The sequence below is a fragment of the Amborella trichopoda genome, chromosome 3 (assembly GCF_054954075.1).
Source record: "Amborella trichopoda isolate Santa Cruz 75 chromosome 3, AtrichopodaSantaCruz75HAP2 v2.0, whole genome shotgun sequence".
Lineage (NCBI taxonomy): Eukaryota > Viridiplantae > Streptophyta > Magnoliopsida > Amborellales > Amborellaceae > Amborella > Amborella trichopoda.
In genome coordinates this window covers 45,399,085-45,419,721 of record NC_142338.1, presented here as the reverse complement: position 1 = coordinate 45,419,721, position 20,637 = coordinate 45,399,085, and the positions used below count along the sequence as shown (strand labels likewise).

At 33.5% G+C, this 20,637-nt stretch overlaps 1 protein-coding gene across 1 annotated transcript; it reads left to right on the top strand.

The window, feature by feature from the left end:
- Window positions 1–9,941: 9,941 nt before the first annotated feature.
- Window positions 9,942–20,366, top strand: LOC18443940 (exopolysaccharide production negative regulator). The gene is made up of 5 exons (XM_088860869.1): window positions 9,942–10,746; window positions 15,599–15,729; window positions 19,071–19,196; window positions 19,478–19,605; window positions 19,836–20,366. Exons 1-5 carry the CDS (start codon window positions 10,590–10,592, stop codon window positions 20,143–20,145), a joined length of 852 nt encoding a protein of 283 aa, XP_088716995.1. The 5' UTR covers window positions 9,942–10,589; the 3' UTR covers window positions 20,146–20,366.
- The last annotated feature ends 271 nt before the right edge of the window (window positions 20,367–20,637 follow it).

Sequence of the window (20,637 nt, the reverse complement as noted above, 5' to 3'; positions counted from 1 at the left end):
CACCGATTCACTGTGCGGAATCGGCGAGTCCGTGAAGAACACAGGTTGCACAGTGTTCTTCACGGATTTTTTGAAATTTGTCATTTTTTGATCATTTTTCTTGTTTTTTTTGGCATGTGATCTGATTTGCAGGCTGTAAACAGCTTTATTCAGCTTTTTCAAGGATTAAATGGTGGAAAAATTGGTTGTTTTTGGATCACGAAAAATTCGGTGTTTAGGGTTTCCGCCTTTTCTGAAATTTCATGCCAAATAGGGCATGAATCTTTCAAAATTTGTAGGCATTTTGATCTTAAAGCTGTGAATCAAAACCTTTTGTTACTAATTTGTGATAATCGTTGAGAAAAACAGAGTTTTCTGGAGATTGAAGGCTTCGGTTCACAAAAACAGGTAAGAACTTTTTTTCCGACATTTGATTTATTTCAAGGCATATTTTGAACATAATGAGTTCAATGATTAGGGTTTTTAATCTTTATTGTGTCTAGTATGATTTAAAATTTTTAATTTTACGTAATCTGGTCAATTACAGCAATAAATTTGATATGAACAGTGAGATGTCTGCGGAACCAAATTCCGCATTTTTTTTTTTTTCCGCCTTTGGATTTTGTTTTCATGATATATTAGAAATAATGTGTTAAAAGTTTAGGGTTTTGATTCCTTATATTGTTGTTTATCAGAAAATATACTCAATTGGATGTAATTTATTCACTTAGAGGTGAATTTTTTAGTTAAAATCGCTTATGTAAAACGACTCTGTGAAGAACAAATTTTTTTTTTTTTTGTAGCCCATGATAGAATTTTTTGTAATCCATGATCGAATTTTTTGTAATCCATGATCGAAATGTTTGTTTTTTTTCTTGTAATCCATGATCGAATTTTATTTTTTATTTTTTATTTTTGTAACCCATGATAGAATTTTTTGTAATCCATGATCGAATGTTTTGTAATCCATGATCGAATTTTTTGTTTTTTGTTTTTTATGTAACCCATGATAGAGTTTTTTGTAATCTATGATTGAATTTTTTGTTATCCATGATGTAATTGTTTTTTTCCTTTTTTGTAATCCACGATCAAATTTTTTGTTTTTTTTTGTTTTTTTTTTTTGTAATCCATGATCGAATTTTATGTAATCCATGATCGAATTTTTTGTAATCCATGATAGAATTTTCTGTAATCCATGATCGACTTTTTTGTAATCCATGATCGAAATGTTTGTTTTTTTTACTTGTAATCCATGATCGAATTTTTTGTTTTTTTTTTTTTTTTTGTAACCCATGATTGAATTTTTTGTAATCCATGATCGAATTGTTTTTTTCTGTTCTTGTAATCCACGATCAAATTTTTTTTTTTTTTATGTTGTTTTTTTTTTTTTTGTAATCCATGATCGAATTTTATGTAATCCATGATCGGATTTTTTGTAATCCATGATCGAATGTTTTGTAATCCATGATCGAATTTTTTGTAATCCATGATCGAATTTTTAGAAAATTTGTGATTTTTTTTTTTAATCCATGATCGAACTTTTTGAAAATTTGTTAATTTTTTTTTTTAATCCATGATCGAATTTTTTGAAAATTTGCTGTACTTTTTTTTTTTTATTTCTTTTTATCCATGATCGAATTTTTTGAAAAATGATGATTTTTCGAAAAGATGTGAAAATCGTGATAAAGTTTTGATTATCATGATGTATTAAACCCAATTTTTAATTTTTATTGTTTGAGTTTGCTGTAATTTTTTTTTTTTTTTTTTCCATGATCGAATTTTTTGAAAAATGATGATTTTCGAAAAGATGTGAAAATCGTATGTTACTAATTTTATGCTTTATTGTAGTCCATGTATATTGATATACTTATTCCATGATAATTCTATGTTTATCCTTTTGTGTGATGTAAATTAAATGTTGAATGGCGGTTCATGCAGGGAAAGAACATATCAATATTCGCATATTCATTCAAAAACATGAAAATTCTTAATGGAGTACCCTCATTTTTTATTGAATTCCTAAAAAACAATATTTATAATGAATTTTAATAATTTTTTCGGATTTTTTTGAAGCTTTATTCTGACCGATTCACCCGATTCCCGATCCGGATCGCCGATTTGCCGATCCGGATCGGTTTTTTGAAAGCCCGATCCGGGTCACCGATCCGGTTTTTAAACCATTGGTGCAAATTGATTTTGCCGGTTCTTTAGCCAAGATTAAAACCAAAATTTTATTTGGTCGAAAAGTAGTCCGAGTTTGTGTTTGTAAAGGCGGAGGCTATAAACAATCAAAATAGGGTGAATCTTTAAATAGTGCATGTTTTGATATTAGAAATCTTTTTGATGGCCTGAAAATTTATTTTCATCTCTAATAATAAAATTTAAAGTTAATAAATAGTGTAGATCGAGCATATCTATGAACACTTGAAAATCTTGATAAATGATGATCTAGATAATACATTACAAAATACACTATTTTCAATACTTGAAAACTTTTTGTTCTCGTATCCATACATCTTGATGTTGAGATGATCGAATTAAAGATTTTTCAATACCAAAACAACTTTTTTTAATGAATTTTTGAGGTGCACTTTAATTTGATTATTTAGAGCATCGCCCCTTATATAAACTTTTTCTTTTAAAAATATGATCCAACCAATCAGGTAGGTGATTAAATTAAGGAAAAAGTTTATATAAGGATACCACATTATAATATGGAACTACAGACGCCGCTTTAATGTTGAAAAACCCTTTGATTGATCATATCGACATCGAGATGTATGACTATGAAAAATAAAAATATTTTAAGTCTCAAAAATAGTGCATTTTACAACATATTATCACACCGTCCATTTTCAAGATTTTCATATTTTTATAGATCTACTTGATTTTAACCATTTTTTAAATTTAAAATTTCATAATTAGATATAAAAATAGATTTTGAGATAATCCTAAGAACATTTTACATCAAAATTATATACCATGATAAAATTTGAAGGTGCACCTTACCTCTACACTTACGAATGCATCTGTACGCAAAGTGCGCCTTTAAATTAAATTTGATTGGATCAGACCATTCAACGATTTGATGGCCGGTCCAATACTGTTTATGAATAGTACACGAACAATAATATTTTCAGTTGTGTTGTATATCTTTGTGATTTTGGATGATAGAATCCTGTTAGGCGACTGAATGCTTGCACAATTGAAACATTAAATTTATTTGATTTATTTTTTGTGTTGGGTAAAATAATTTCCATTGCCAACTGCTACAATGTATTCATACCTTAGAGTCCCCAACATTTCCATATTTTCAGCCCCTTATTCTATATCATATAATGTGCTCATTTCTAGTTTGCCTATGGTATGAATTATTAGATTGGGGTGTATTGATATTTAGTTGGTATTTTGCGCCTGTGAAGGGTGGTATGGATATTGGATGTCCCAAACTAAATTATTATTATTATTTTTTATGAAAGAGCATTTTGGACATTAGAAGACCAAGCCTCCAAAGTTCAAATTGGTCTTTCACCTAAAAATAAATCCATTTAACATCGAATTTGAACCACACATTTATTAGAAAAATAAAAAGGCCCAATTCAGATAATAGATGTATAACAAAAATAATCAAATTGGTATTTTTTTTACAAATATCCCTTATTTATAGTGTTTTTGGGTAATTCATTGGAGAATATACACCCCTACTTTTTTATTTTTTAAAGTAGATTAGGAGTTAGACTTTTAAAGGTATTAGTGGATTGGTGTTAGTGGTAGGATGCCTTATTTATATTATTCAATGGTCTTTGGACTTGTCCTACTCCCAATGCAGAGGCAAGCAAGTGACATGAGGGGCAATGAATACCGCATGATCTGCTTATTTTCATGTGAGAAAGATATTACATTTCAATTTTGGATAAAACACTTTCTCTGTGAGGCTCGAGTCTTGCGATTAGAATGTTATCCAGGTCAATCTATATAATATCTTGAGATTATATTATGAGACCATATATTTTTGTTACATGAATGTCACAATTTTTTTTTGTTTTTTTAAATGCTTGGAATTTTATTAATAAAAGAATATCGCAATTACTCCAAGCCGTTAGATGTTTTGGATGGCTTTGGATGTGTCACGAAGTTTAAAAAAAAAATTGAGCTTTCAAGTCTAATTAATGATATGCTCACAACCATCCAATTTGAAATATGAAGGACATGGATGATTGTGACCTCCTTGTGCTAAAAGTAAATGAGTCCGTTTGTATACTTTTTTTAATATTCTTTTTATAAAGGATCGTTAAAAGATGCTTACTTTTGACACACAGTCACAGTCAACTATAGCCATCAAATTTAAATTTTGACATCATCGGGTGTGTTATAAAGTTAAAAAAGAAAAAATTTCTTTTACCTTTGAGGTTCGTTAGTGGTACACTCCCAACTGCCAAATTTTACTAATGGCCAAGATTGATTATGATCGCCTTATGCAAAACATATATAGCCTTAACATATACTTTTCCTTATTATAATTTTTTAAAAATCTTAGTTTTACATGAAGTATTAATTTATACGAATAATCAACAGTTAAACCCTTCAAGATATAAAAGTTAACGTTAGAATGAGTTGTAAATAGTGAATTTACCACATGCAGTTTTTCTTTCAAAATTTGCTTTTATATAGGTGGCTTATTCATTAAGTTAGGGTGCATGTTAATTATTACTAAAATAAAATGGGTACTTTTATAATATTTATAAGTGCATACTTGAAAATCTCATTAAAAGTCAAATGTATTTATATCAATAAAGTTTTAGGACCCTTGCTTAACAAGGCACTTATTTCTGTGAAAATTTCAAAATGTACACTTATTGTTTAAATCAAATATAAAAAATTTATCAAAATGAAATGACTTTATAATAAAAGAACCCATCTATACCCATAGTAACAATAGCCTTTATATTTTGAGAGGTTCTGAACTAGAACCCTTGCTTATATTAGGAAAGTAAGATAAATATCCTTCTTTCCTTCTTTTTTTTTATATTAGGAAAAGGGTTATGTTAGGGTACTCATATATCTGAGTATTTTCTTAATGTGCTCAACATAGTTGGACACTAATTGCTTTTTATTTTGTAATACCAAATGACATTTTTTGTTATTAGGAAGGATATGATATATATTTATATAAGAAACTAATAACATTTTTCTAGTGGTTAATAAACAATCATTGCTCGTCACACCTCAGGTGGATAGTGTTATCGTCCATTATTGTTAATATATATATATATATATATATATATATATATATATATATATATATATATATATATATATATATATATATATATATATATATATATATATATATATATATATATATATATATATTGGTTAAGACTTTATACTTTACTTCTAATTAATTACCTAAAATATTCCTAGACAAAAAAGCGACTCCATGGTGGGTTAAAGGTATCAAGTATCAAAAAATATTGAGTACATTAAAAAAATACACACACACACACACACATATATATATATATATATATATATATATCCTAATTTACTTACTAAAACAAAGTATGAGTAGCCTAATATAACCCATAAAAAAAGATCCAACATATTTTTAACTTTACGCAAATATTCCATTTGTTGCTTATTTATTTTTCTCCAAAATACCATTTGGTTCAAAACCTAGATTTCCAAATCAAGGTACTTGTTCTTTTTGGCTTAGTTTTTGGTATGGAACTTCAAGTTTCAAATAAAACTTAGCCAGTTCAGAACTTGAAGTTCTAAATCGAATTACTTGTATTTCTTATGATGATAGGTAGGATTTGAACCGATCAAAATACTTGCTTGAAACTTCAAGTATTAAACCATGTAAAATCACAAACTCTAGCCCTTAAAAAGAGGGAGTATAGTGCATAATTTTAAGGGAAAAATACAAAAAAAGGTAGATCTTTCTAGACAACCACCCCAACCAAGTTTTCTTTTGCAATTTTTACCTAAAAATGAATTTTTATAGCAAATACTCCCACAAGTCAAAAAATTATTTTTTTGACAAAGATGCCATTTTTCTTACATTAGAAATTATGTTGGGCGAAACGTGATGTGGATCACAAACATAGTGCTGGACTGAGAGAAAAAAACACTGGACCTGCATGAAGACAACCTTAGGGTAATATTGCCAGACTGGGACAGGGTTATGCCGAACCACGTGAGCATATTTCCGGATCCTGTGATCAGTATGCCGGATTGCCTTTATAAACTGTCAGACCCCCCTTTTTTTTTTCTTCCAAAACCCCATTATTGGATCGCCTATATAAACTGTCGGACCCCTTATTTTTCCCCAAAAAAATCGGTGTTGAACCGCCTTTAAAAAATTAGGTCATAGGTGGGAAAGATGAGAGATAAGAATTTTAACTAAGGGGAGGGCATTTTGGATTTTTTTTTTCTTTTTTTTTAATTTTTTAATTTGTGGGGGGTATTGCATGAAAAATATGTTTAGGGTAAAAGCTGTGAAAGAAAAAAAAAAAATAGTTAGGGGGAGGTTGTCTAGAAAGTCCAAATTTGAGAGATATATGCAATTTTCCCTAATTTTAATCCTTTAAATAAAATATATATTTTTTCCCTAGAAATCATCTAGGATTCTAAAATGGACCTCATAATTTAAAAATAAATAAATAAATTGCATGACGGGACATGGGGAAAATGTGTAAATAGTGTTTGTTTTTTTTTTTGGAGGGTAAAACTTTGGGATTCCTTTTAGAATTTAGGATGATTATTTTCTAAAACAAAAATAGATTTTTAATATAAACAAGTCATTTGCTAGATGGACTAAGACTACATTATTATCCCATGGGAGCACACAATACTCCTTTCTGAATTATAAAAAATGCAATACCAAAAAGTATCATGATTTGGCGTTCTAAACCGAGAGCCTTTTGAGTAATAAAAGGATACATGAACCTAAAAATCAGAAAATGCATGACTTTTTAATATATCAATTCATTTTTATATTATTTATGCTTATTTTTCTAAATTTGACCGAGATGATGAGCCAACTTGGGCCAACCTATGACCAAGACCAGTGGTGGTATCTAGGTCGGGTTGACCTAACATGGGTCCAAGACCAGACCCAAATATTAAACCCGGTGGATTAGGTTTGGGTCTAGTGTCCCAAACCCAACTTGAGTTGGGTTTAGGTCTACCATGGATCTTATTGGGTTGGGCATGGTATGGATCAAGGTCAACCAGACATGATATTTTTATATAAAAGTTTTTGTAATGTGTCAACATGATATTTTTATGTAAAAGTTTTTGTAATGTGTCAACCTTATACTATCGAAATAAAAATATATATAAAAAAAGGTTGTTCCAATGCTAAAAAAACCCCAAATTGATTTTTTTTTTGGGTTGAATCGTTTTTTAAATTTCTAATTATTTATAGATATGTTCAATCTACATTATTTTGGAACTATAAGATTCATAATCAAGGGTGACAATAGATTTTTATACTCTCGTGAGGGGTTTTAAGACTGAAATTGCATGTTTTGGTATAGTTTTGATATGCGCCTTATTTCAATAGTATAAGATTGATGCCTTATGCAAACTTAACCTTTATTTATAGGGTGCAGTTTGCATATGGATGCATCCGTAGGTGTAGAGGTAAGGTGCACCTTTAAATTTTTTCATGGTATATAATTTTGATGTGAAATGTTCCTAGGATTATCTCAAAATCTATCTTTATATCTAATTATAAAATTTTAAATTTAAAAAATGTTTAAAATCAAGTAGATCTATAAACATATGAAAATTTTGAAAATGGACGGTGTAGATAATATGCTGTAAAATGCACTATTTATGAGGTTTAAAATCTTTTTATTTTTCATAGTCATATATCTCGATGTCGAGATGATCAATCAAAGGGTTTTCAACTTTAAAACTACCTTTTCCGATGGATTTTTGAGGGGCATCTGTAGTTCTACATTATAAGGTAGCATCCTTTATACAAACTTTTTCCTTATTTATACATTATAGACGAAAATGTTTTGATAGGCTGGAACACTATCAAAATCACTAAAGCCTCTGCTCAAAAGTCATTAAAAATTGCACTTTTGGCGTCAAAAACCTTCAAATCTATAAGCTCGTCATTGACCATTACAATTGTAGAATATAAAATAAAATAAAAAGATTTCAAGCTTTAAAAATAATGTATATTATAACACATTATCCACTCTATACATTTCGCCCTAAAAATAAGTATTCACGGATCTGAAATATCTATGCCATTAATTTAGCGTCTAATTTCATAGTCACGATGAAAATTGATTTTAGAGCCAACATAAAATTTTTCCCATGCCCAAAATGCTTTCCAAACAAAGATGCGAGGTGAAGCTTTACTTTGTTTTCAACGACATCCTATTACAAAGGGGCGCAGTTTGCATATAGTTGCAACCCTAAGGCACACATCCTATTGTTATAATACGATGTAATTTTAAGATTAAAATTCTTAAGATGACTTGGCAATTTATTTTTATATCTAATTATATAACTTTAAACTTTAAAAATGGTTCTATAAATACATGAAAATCTTGAAAATAGATAGTATACATAATATATTAGAAGATGTACTTTTTTGGGACTTAATTTTTTTTTTCTTCTTCATTTTTATATATCTCAATGTCAAGATTATCGTTAGAGGGTTTTCCAACATTAGAACCGCCTTTTTTGATGGATTCTTGAAGTGCATTTTAATTGTATAGTTTAAAGTTGCAATACAACCTTATATAAATTTATTCTATTATTAAAAAATAAGTTTATATATACCGAGACTATTTATTTTTGGTACAAAGAAGTCACAAATACTTATAACAATTTGACGTAGATCGAGTGTATCACAAAGTCAGAGAAAATTCATTTTAAACTTTGAGCTTGGTTAATACAATAAAGGACACGGTCTTTATGTGGCCAGCCCGCATATTGTAAAAATGTGGGCTTAGCAATTAATATATTTTTAAAATATAATTTTATCCTATTTTTTAGAGAATATATAATCTTTAACATGAAAATCATGAATATGATTTTTTAAAAAACTAGAAATAATAATTATATTAAAAAACATTTGGACCGTTAGTTACACTTATTTTTAGATGGACCACCCGTTCGCATCCATCTTAAAGATATATGTTTTATACTTCGTGACTGCATATTGTAGAAGTGCGATCCAACCTGCATGAAACAATTTGTCAACAATAAATGTAGTTACCCAATTTCACATCTAATAATAGAATTAATTATAGAGAAATGACCCTATAGGACATTCTCTCGATCTATATGTGTAGGACTCCAAAAGATCGCCATTAAATTTGACACGGATCTATAAAAAAATCAAATCCTATACCTATGTGATAATTTTTTTAGAAATCCGTGTTAACTTTAATGGTGATTCTTTAATGTCATCCGCACATGGATGGGAGAGGGTCTTATAGTATCATTACTCTCAATTATAACCCAATTTCACATCTAATAGGATTAATTATAACCACTTTATACTAAAGGGAAATGATCTTGTTTTACTTTTCTTTAAGAAATTTATAATAACTTTCCCTTCTTCATAGACTAAACCCACCGGGTCAGGTCTAAATAAAGACCTGGTCTAGGTCAGGAATGGTTCGAGCGGATCCAATCGGACCCTGGCCCAAACGGGGCCTTTGGACACTGTAGCACAAGAACAGGAAGTAGACGAGAGGCTATGCCCGTGAAGATTAAACCGACCAATGCCAGTCAACTATTGACGCTTGTTTACTGCAACTCACGGATCTTACCAGTGCGTCACCACACACTTGTTTCTTTTATAAAAATAAAACTCTACTTTTTACCTCGTCCGCGTGCGTTTTTTGTACGCCATTTTCTCTCCAGTCTCAACATGAAATCTCGCAAAACCCCAATAAAGTCAGAGAAACAAATGCCGATACATCATTCAATTTCGAGCTCTAATATTAGCAGAAGGAAGAAGACATGGAAAATATCGGAAAAGCTCCGAGGTTTCTTCTTCTGAAATCCTAGATTCCTTACTAGAAGAAGCAAATGCAGTGGAATCTCCTAGGAATCGTGCTCCGGTCTCACGCGAAGTCGTACATTTGAAACCATTCAAAAGTTCGAGATTCTGCTTTTAAAACGTCAAAAATAACTTTCCAGGAGAAGCAAGGCACCGTGATTCAAGCTTTATCTGATGTGAACATCGTAGTTTTGATCTTAAAGAAGAAAACTCTTTCAGAAAATCAAAGACTCTCGTTCTTAAACCTAGATTTATTACTAGAAGAAACAGAAAAAGAGAAATCTCAACCTACTTGAAAAAGCATCACAATATCTCTTTATCTATGATATTGAAGCCATGACCTTCTTACCTGTTGGAACAAGACGGTGAAAGTTCACAAAATTCAACTTTTGATCTCCATACAAGAAGGATATCGTGCGAGATCAATCGAAACCCTAAATTTATCTATCTGAAACTCATCCTTCTCAACAGGAGAACGGAAATTGGAGAGATATATGTGAAAATTTGCTTTTGAATTCGAGTTTTGCCGTCACCAGAAGAACATGCTTTCTTCTGGTGATCTGCAACTATGGAGGGAGCCCGTCGCAATTGCGTGCTTATCATTCTTTCTCTGGTTTTCTTCTCTGTTTTAGCATTCATATCTGGACTATCAGTGTTTCTGATGATCAATTACTCCATTACTGGACCATCGCCTGTTTCTGCAGAATGCAAGGTCCTGTCCAGCAGTAAGTTGGCCTTTTCAGCACTTGCTTGATCAGCTTTTATGTCTAGTTGTCAAATTTTCTTGTGTTCATTCTTACCGAGTTTCACTACATTTTTTTTTTCTCTGGATATTTTGGCTTAATCTGATCTATATTCACCAATCTGGACTAGACTATTAGAAAACTTGTTATGTTATTTCAGTTGAAATTTAGGGCCTGAACAAGTAAGACTTCTTATAATTAGACTGTAATTACATACTTGCAAATTCTCACATTTTTCTATTTTATAGATTTTTTGTGAGAAATGGCCAATCATTTCTATAAGGAATTTCAAAGAAACACAGTCCGTCCTATAAATATTTTGAGCTCTCCAATATGTGCTTCAGAACTACTATCATTGTTAGTGCTTTTATTTTTTGCCATTTATGATATGGCTTGTGGTCAGAGTTCAAGCATTGGTGGAATCTGGTTAGGGTGTTTGTCTATGTATGTGCCTGGTTTGTGACTAGTTCAATAATGAAGCAGTAAGAAATTGGGGGAACTACCAATTTTAGTACCTAATAGGTTGGGTAAGGTTCAGTAATATATGGACCAGTGGTGGGGTTTGGAAATTGTTGGGAGTTGAGTTGGTCCGGTATTCTGCCCAAACTCTAAAACCAAAAGTAAGAATTTTTTAACGGTAACGTGTATAATTAAGACAATTTACTATTGGTATAAGGAGGTCACAATCAATCTTGGTCGTTAGATGTGAAATCGGATTGCTGGTGGTGTCCCATTGACCTAGCTCAAAGTTTAAAAGAAAAAATTTCAAACTTTATGAGACACCCACCTTGACAGATTTCACATCTAACGGCTATAAATGATAAATGATTGTAACCTTCTTAGAATAAATGTAAAGGGTTCTATGTTATACTCTTTTTTGTTATGAAACTTGAAATCGGTGGCCGACTTAGCAACTGTTGAAACCAAGTCAACTCACTGAGTTGAATAATTAACTCAACAAAACTTCGGGAGTTTCTGAAAATGTTTGAGGTGGGAGTCAAACCCAGCTTGTCACTGGAGTCATACACAATACTACCACAATGAGGACTATATATTTGTGAAAATAACATAATAAAATTATATATAAAGAAAATAACAATTTCCAGAAACTGAAAGTCATTATGTGATAGCTGCATGCCAATGAAGCTGAAAGGCAAGTTCTAGAGGACAACTGTGAGACCAACTTTGATTTATAGGGCGGAATATTGGGAGGACCGAAAACAATCTACCCATTGAATGAGTGTAGCGGAGATGAGGATGTTAAGATGAATGAGTGGCTAGACAAGAAGGGGTAGAATTCGAAATGAATCCATTCAGGAGAATTTAGGTGTGGCACCCATAGACGATAAGATGAGAGAGAGTAGACTTAGGTGGGCTGGCCATGTGTGGCGCCAACCAAGTACATCACTTGTTAGGAGGTGCGAGCTAGTTCAAGTGGAAGGATTGAAAAAGGCAAGGGGTAAGCCCAAAAGGACATAATTGACTCTGTTGAAGATAAGAAGAGACCAAATCAAAGTTACTTGGTCATTAAGTTAGTTTGGTGATAAGACCTCCTATTATTTACCTCTATCTTCAAGAATCATACTATATTTGTTTCTTGTAATTGTGTGATTGTCCTCTATATATAGAGGTACTTATTGATGTAAACATCATCCAAAAATCAGAGAAGATGTAGCTCGTTGGGGCTTTGGATCTGTGGATGTAAGGCTTCGGCCTGAACTACGTAAATGTTGTGTTCTCTCTTCTTCTCTCCCCACGTAAATGTTGTGTTCTCTCTTCTTCTCTCCACATTCAATGTCTGTGCATGTATGCTCTCACGAATCTTAACAGGAAGTAGTCGGAAAGGATATGGAAACTTATAGCCTCACTGAGGGAATGACCTGTAATAGAGCAGAATGGCAGACCAGGATTCGTGTAGCCGACCCCAATTAATTAGGAAAATGTTATGATGATGATGATATAAAGAAAATAATAGACACAGATGCCATTTTTTTCAATTATAAAACTTACTTTGAAGACGAGCCAAAATGGGCTTTTATTCTCTAATGTGAGATAATTTCTGTATGAACCATGAATGATTATTTATCTTAGTGGCAATGCAAGATAAATGTGATTGTGGTACCTGTTTTGGAATGAATGATGATAAGTGGCACTAGCAAAAACTATACTTGGTACGTTGTTCTTAAGGATGGTGGAGAATATTTCTAGGGTTAAAAAGAGTTGCATGGTTATAGTGCTAGAGGGAGAGGAGAAATGGAATGGAAAGTCCATTTGTTTAAAGCTGTAATGGTTGGTTGAATACTTTTGTGGTTAGTCTTATCTGTTAGTCGACTGGAGGCAGGAATCCTTGAAGAAAATAATGATGTAAATTGATTTCGTAGTTTTATTCTCTTCACGTGTTATTTCTTAAAGTCCTATGTCAATGATTTGATTCCTAATGCGACTAGTATGAACTGCATAAGCTCCAGCATAAAGAAAAATATCGATTGAAGGACAAGATAGAGATAAGTTAATCTTGAGCATTTCTTGAGGAAACTTTGGATGATGATAAATAAAGAAGAGAAAAGGAATCATATGGAGCATCAAATAAATTATTGAATTCATCATCATCCAAGCTTTATCCCAATTATTTGGGGTCAACTACATAGGTTTAGGATTCGTGATAAGATGTGGCAAAGTTTTACATTGGCTGCCTACCTAATACAATCCACCTCTTTTACCCGGGCTTGGGAAGGGCTAAGGGAAAGTTTAGGGTCCTCACCCTTATTGGACCAAAACCAATTATTGAATCAATCCTCCCAAATGTGACAATGTGAGCTTGCCATTTTGGTTTTCTCTAGGAAAATTGCCTTGATGATGCTTAATGGGAATATTTTCCAGGAATTATGGACTTCCTGGACATAAGAGAGTAAATGATTTTGAATATCCAAAGGATGAATTTTACAAAATTAACCACATGGATCCTGTTTTTTGAAGCAGGACAAGCTGCCAACTTTAGTAGTTTTTTGTTAATTGGCTTGCATATATTAAAGTGAAGATCCCTATCTTTCAGGAAAGAAAAGAGGAAACTGAAAATTTTTACAGAATCAATGTAGCTATTAGTCTTAATGTTCATTTAACTACCTATTTACTATTGTTACGTTTATTCAAAGAGAGGGGGAAGGGAAGTTATAGCTAAATGATGAATATAGTGAATTTTAGATTTTTCCTTCACAATGTCATGTTTATGATGGGACGCAAATTGCAGCAAAGCAAGGAGGAAAACCACAAATTATTAATGACGAAATGTGATGAAATATTAACGTATTCATTTCTAGTTAAGAGAATAATTGAGCTTATGAAAGTACAATGCTATAACATGTAATAGGAGAAAAGCTGTGATTCTCAAATCTCTGAGATGAGATTATACTTAATACAGCATTTGATCAACATGGGCCTTAATTTAATCCTAGAGAATGATTGGAAAGAATTTAGGCAGCTGGTATGATTATATTACAAAACAAAATGATTCATGTGTTTTCAATTTACATGGGTGCTGCTGCTCGTTTGAATTTCACCTCATTCTGAGGCAAACTTGCTACATTGACTGCCTGATAATTGTGTTATTTGATGATGTATCTATTGTCCCATTTCTGGCCAAGTATGTTGCAAATCCTTAATATGGTTTGTGTCGACACATATCAGGTTTAATAAACCCGAATGGTCCAGTTTTAAGAAACTGAAGTTTGCCTTGTGTCATTTTATTTGGGTTCTAGTTTTTCTCCTTGCTATTTCGCCACACACACACACACACACACACATGTTCTTCTTCATGTATTAAGTTCCCAGTTTTGTTGTGGTGTCTGTCTGGTACTTCTTTTATGGTCTTTTACTTATTGGCGTGTTTGGTTTTGTCCTTGGGCAACTCAGCTGATTAAAGGCCTGAGAAGTTTTTTTTTTCCTTTTTTTTGGCATCTTCGTTCTCTTTGTAGCTATTTTGTGATTAGTGTTCTATCACCCATTGATAATTTAGTCTTTGCATAATTCTTGATTAATTTTGTCATGAAAAACATCCCTTACATATAAAATGAAAACGCGTCATATGTGTTATGTTAATTTTTATCTATCTTATTGTCCCTGTGTCTGTCATATGGCACACTAACCACTTACCGATTATTCTCATTATCTGCCTAGAAGTAATCATAAAAGAATAATGAAGCATATGTTGGTTTGAAAGGTTAAAGAACTACAAGAATTTTTGTTGGATGATATGTTTGGTTGATATGCTCTCTCCCTCTCTCTCTCTCTCTCTCTCTCTCCTCCGCCTCCGCCTTCGCCTCTTTTCTTCTTCTGCTCTTCTTGGGTTCATTTTATTTTCTATCTACCCTGTCTTTATCTGTCTTTACTTCATGGTGGAGGTTAAGATCCATCTTTTGTAACCAAATGGATATGTGTTGGTGGTCAACCTGCCATCATTTGCCCTAAAGTTTTATGAACAGGCAGCTAATGAAAATATTTCTCCTAGGCCTTGTTTTATAATAAAATGAACTGACCTCGTGAGGTATTTTCATTTCTCTTGTACTATTTACAGGAGCACTGGTTGAATATTACACCATTGGCAAACAAAGCATTAAGTTCCACTTTTTGGTTTTTCGTTTCTTGTTTATTTTTTGCTTTCATATAATTTATGTTTTTTCCAAGCTCTTCTAGCTTTATTTTTCTCAAAATTTTGTCCCTTAATTTTTGTCAGATTTTTTCCTTATTTAGTTTTCTAGTGTCCATGCTATGCATTGTTTTGCCTATGCTTAGTTTGATGATTACATGTAACATGAACTGACCCGGCAGATCACTGCAGGTGTGGATCTCAGGTCATCCAAGGTTTGTGAGCTTGGTCCACTCAATTACAGAAACAAGAATGTGTTGTATCCTAAAGAAAGGCCAAGACATAAGTGTCACTACGATTATTACTGGGCTTCAGTTTTTCAGGTATTCCCTTCTTTTCCTTTGAGGGGTACCCATAAGCATATTTGTTATCTGGAAATATGCCGGAAATTTTATATCATAAATAATGATATTATTCAACTGATATTTGCTGTGACAATCCATTAAGACTGCTGAGCTTCTGGGAACAAGCTCCAGAGCTCCATGGAAGAACTTAATACTCCAAGGTTTGCCAAGCAAATCATGTTAGCATCTCATTGAACATAGTGGAAACACATAATACAGAAATTACAGCAATATTAGTGTCAAAATTTGCTTGTAGTTAATGTTATAATTAATTTTGAGAAATATGATTCTCCATGCCTTTGTCATGTTGAAGATTACAATAAGGTAAGACAGAGTTGTTTGGGAACAGTATTACGCATTGAGAATCTTTGGTGAAAGGTTGAGAACCATAACATTCTATCATAGCAGTGTTTAAAACCTGCCCAAGTCACTCAAAACCAGCCCCATGTGGGTTCTGGATGAAACTGACAAATTATCCGAGACTATACTGAGCCTTAAAAAGTCCATTCAGGTTCTTAAAAGAACCAGTGATTCTGGTCCAAGCCTTGACTGATAATACTCAGGACTAGACATGCCAACTAGGACCTTCCCCCACCATCTTTTCGAATACTGTGTCAGACCATTGGATTTGGCCTTGATGTCATAATTGGGTAGCTTTCAATGCAACCTACTATGGTTGATCAAGATGCTGCCCTAGAATCAGCGGGGGGCTGTCACACCATTCACCTGTTAAAGCCAAGCAGTTTCTTGTTCTCTTACTATTCTACTTCAACTTTCTTCACTCTTACACTGTCTTGGTAATCCGTCTGGTAATCATTTGGCCTCAGCTCACCTCAATCTTCTTACTTGATGTCAAATATTTCCCTCCATTTAGAAGCAAATTACTATTGGAACCTTAGTTCTACATGAGGTCACTTCGATGCTGAGCAATCCCATCTTCCTCTCCGCCAAAAAAAAGGGTAGCCCTGTGGTTCATATGGAATTTGGTTGCATGATCTTTCATGTGTCCAAGGCTTGTCTTCTCTTGGTGATTCCTAGTCAATTCCTGGTAGGAAATTGTTTCTTCATTCGTTCCTGCTCTTGTTTCAAATATACCATGAGCATTTCCCAGACTCAAGCATGGACTTGCCATGGCCCTCAGTCCGACTCGGAGGCTGAGCGGAGGTCTGATTCTGTGAGTCTTTTATGAAACATAAAATAAAAATCTGTGAGTCAGGTCAGACTCTCCAAATCATAGGTTGATTCATCCACTACGTGGTCTGAGTAATTTGGGCGAGTCCTAGCCCCAGTCAGCAATTCATTAAACACTAGGCATTTCCATCAACTGTAGATTATACTAGATTTTTTTTATTTTTTTATTTTTTTAAATGTAGATATCTATTTGTTTACCTGTCCTCCTACTGGCTGGCACAGGACCATCTTCTACTTGGCTTATTCAATTCCATTTGACCAAATCGTGAAAGAAGTTAAGTATGTCTTGTATTCCATCTCCTAGGAGCTGAAGCTTGGTTGCTTCATTTTTGGTCTTTGAATGTCAAAAAATGCAAGCGTTATAAGATGTAGATCTCTGAGATTATTTTACCAATTTTAAAGGTCAAAATGATACAAGATGACAGGAAAAAAAACTGAAGATGCAAATGATATTGGTCAGTCTAAGACAGAGTATATGGAATGCAAATTTAATAATAGTAGGAGTAGAGACAAAGAAGTAGTTAACATTGACGGACACGAAGTACAAAAAAGACTGCACTTTCGATATCTTGGGTAGATAATTCAGGAAAATGAAGAGATTGAGGAAGATGTCGCACACAGAATTAGAGCTGGGTTGGCGAAGTGGAGATGTGCAACTGGAATTTATGTGATCACTGCATACCAATGAGGCTGAAGGGCGAGTTCTATAGGACAGCGGTGAGACCAACTTTGCTCTATAGGGCAGAATGTTGGGCGTACAGAAAACAATATACCCATAGAATGAATGTAGCGGAGATGAGGATGTTGAGATGGATGAGGGGCAAGACAAGAAGAGATAGAATTCGAAATGAATCTATTCGAGAGAATTTAGGCGTGGCACCAATAGACAATAAAATGAGAGAGAGTAGACTTAGTTGGGCTGGCCATGTGTGGCGCCGACCAAATACAACACCTGTTATGAGGTGCGAATTTGTTCAAGTAGAGGGACTGAAAAGGGCAAGGGGTAGGCCCAAAAAGACGTGGTTGGAAGTATTCCGAAAAAATATGGGGATATGGCATTTAATAGAGCAGAATGAAGAACCATGATTCATATAGGTAACCCCAATTAATTGGGAAAAGGCTAAAATGTTGATGATAAAATGATATAAGTTGATCACACCTTTCATCTGTAACCAAATTTCATGAACCATTTCTGCAATAATTGGCTTTCAAGAATAATAATTCATTCAAAAATTCAACACTAGTACTTTTGCAAACATTTTACCGGACTTTCTCAGAGGCCCTTCTAGTCCATGTGATGACATAAAACTGCTTGTTGAGGTCATTAATTCAGCCAACTGTCTGTTCGTCAAAGTCCACACTGCTGTGTCTACCTCTACAACCTTCAAGGCTGTCCTGTTTACACTGTTACAAATCGAGAGTTAATATAATGAATTATGCGACCAATGGTACAATATGTGTTTATGTTTTTCTATTCCTCTAAAAAATTTATTTCATTATATATATACATGGTAGTATATTATGTAGGTTATATGGGCATTTTCTACTTATTGCTTGTACATATTTGTCTCTTGTTTATTGTTATCAAAACATCGACTTGAGTCCACCTAACTCTTTTCTGATGGTTTTCTTAATTGGGCTTTGGGTCTATAACAGGAGCGTGTACGTCATGCTTCCATGGGAGCATATTGTACAACAACCCCCTCAGCCAAAATTGGTACTTTGGAGGATTTTTTAGATCCAAAATTCAGGGATCCATCTAGTTATCACTAGATGATTATTTTTTTAAAAAAAAATTGGGATTTCATTTTGGAAAATCTAGATCTTTCGCTCCAAAATTTAGATGGTTCCTGTTCAATCTTGGGATGTCATTTTTTATATTTGGCATATTGAGAGAATTCTTCTTCTTTCAGGTTGGTCACTGGGTCCTAGAGATCACATCACCAGAATTTGGGATCCAAAAACGTTTCCTAACTTGAGTTTTGCCTGAGGAAACAAATGGACATTATGCTCCTGTGGGAGCACAAAATCTTTTCATTATAATAATGAGGTGTTTGTAGGTTTGGTTTTTGGTCTCTTGATGCATTGTCCTTTCAAGAATTCATGCCTTAAATGTACAAATTTTGCAGGTTGAATATAGACCATATCAATCAGGAAGAACACTCCAAGCATTGGCAGAGGCCCCTAAGGAAGCTCTTCCTCTTAACTGCAGACCCAATTTTAGCAGTGCATGGCTGACGAAGAATCAGTTCAAGGTAGTATCTGATGGACGGAATTGACCTTTCTTGCCATTTTTGTTCTCCTTTCTCATAGAAATGCTTGTGTTTGAATAGTAACTGACATTCTTATAGATGGAAAGATGTGAAATCTTACTTGGATGTTTCATTAAATTAAAAAGGTTCTATTAAATGCACTAATACATACACACATATGTACATCAGTAGTGCTCTTTCATGCTCTTTGATTTAGTCATTTTCTGCATATGGATCTTCATATTTTTAACACATTCTTTTGATGGTTTTACTCTCTTGCACAGGTGAATGAAACCTATGCTTGCAAGTACACTCCCGGTGCTTCTAAAGTTGACATATATGGCGATGGTTTGTTTAATTGTCACAGGGAAGATCCATCTGCCTTCGAGCTGATGAGGAGATTCTACAATCTGTGAGTAAAGCCTGCATGCTCATTATGTCATTTTATTATTTCTAGACCCCAGGTTAATTTTTTTTTCAAATGACACGATTTGTCAAGTTGAGAGAGAGAGAGAGAGAGAGAGAGAGAGAGAGGTTATAATGGGCAGAATTCAGAATTCTGGTATATTCACTTCCTCATTTGATAAGAGTCTCAACATAAATTATTCACATTGATTAATATAGATTTGTGCTATTATGCAGCTTAACACAATTTGTGACCATGGCTCCAGAAAAGATGGTTCTAAGACTCATGCTTTGGGAGATGATTTTGGCAATTATCCCTGGAATGGTCTCTGCTGTATTGTTAACTGGTTTATTTAGGTTCTTTCGATTGCTGATCAGAGATGCAGGTAACTTTTGTACTTGCATTCTTTCAGGCAGGTTTCGTAAAGTTTGCCTCATCTTTGCATGCTTCTCTGCAATGGGTTGGTTAAGCCTTCAATATATAAAGTTATATGGTCTCCAAACCCTTATTAGACCGCATCTTGGAGTACCCACCATGAGACGGTAGCTCTCTCCCACCCCCCCGGGGATCCCCCAACCCCAAAACACACACACACAAACACATGCATGCCCGAGGAGGATGATTCTTCATTCTACTTACATTGTAAACCTTAAGACCTTGCCAATGTTGTAACTTAATAGATGTTCATGATGTTTTATCGACGTCCCTTAATACGTGTTGTTTCTTACATTTTAATTGAATAAAATGGGGAACATCAGATATGAGAATCTCTCTCTCTATCTATCTATCTATGAACCGTATTGGACATGAGAATCTCTCTCTCTCTCCTCTCGTGCAATGACTTAAAACTTCTTCTGCATGCTAATATTTTCCAGGCTATGTTCTTTGCTTCTGTTAAGTCTGTGGCCTGTCTTTTTTATCTTTGTTAAGGTAGAGAAAATACTGAACATGAATGCCATGGCTTTCTATGGTAAACCGCAGTGTTTTAAAAAACTGCGAGTCGAACCGGACTCGCCCGGTTCGACTCGGAAACACGCG

Coding starts and splice junctions, on each gene's coding strand:
- LOC18443940 (XM_088860869.1), top strand. CDS start 10,590: ATGGAGGGAGCCCGTCGCAATTGCGTGCTTATCATTCTTTCTCTGGTT. Junction 19,197..19,477: donor TGACGAAGAATCAGTTCAAG/GTAGTATCTGAT, acceptor TCTCTTGCACAG/GTGAATGAAACCTATGCTTG. Junction 19,606..19,835: donor ATGAGGAGATTCTACAATCT/GTGAGTAAAGCC, acceptor GCTATTATGCAG/CTTAACACAATTTGTGACCA.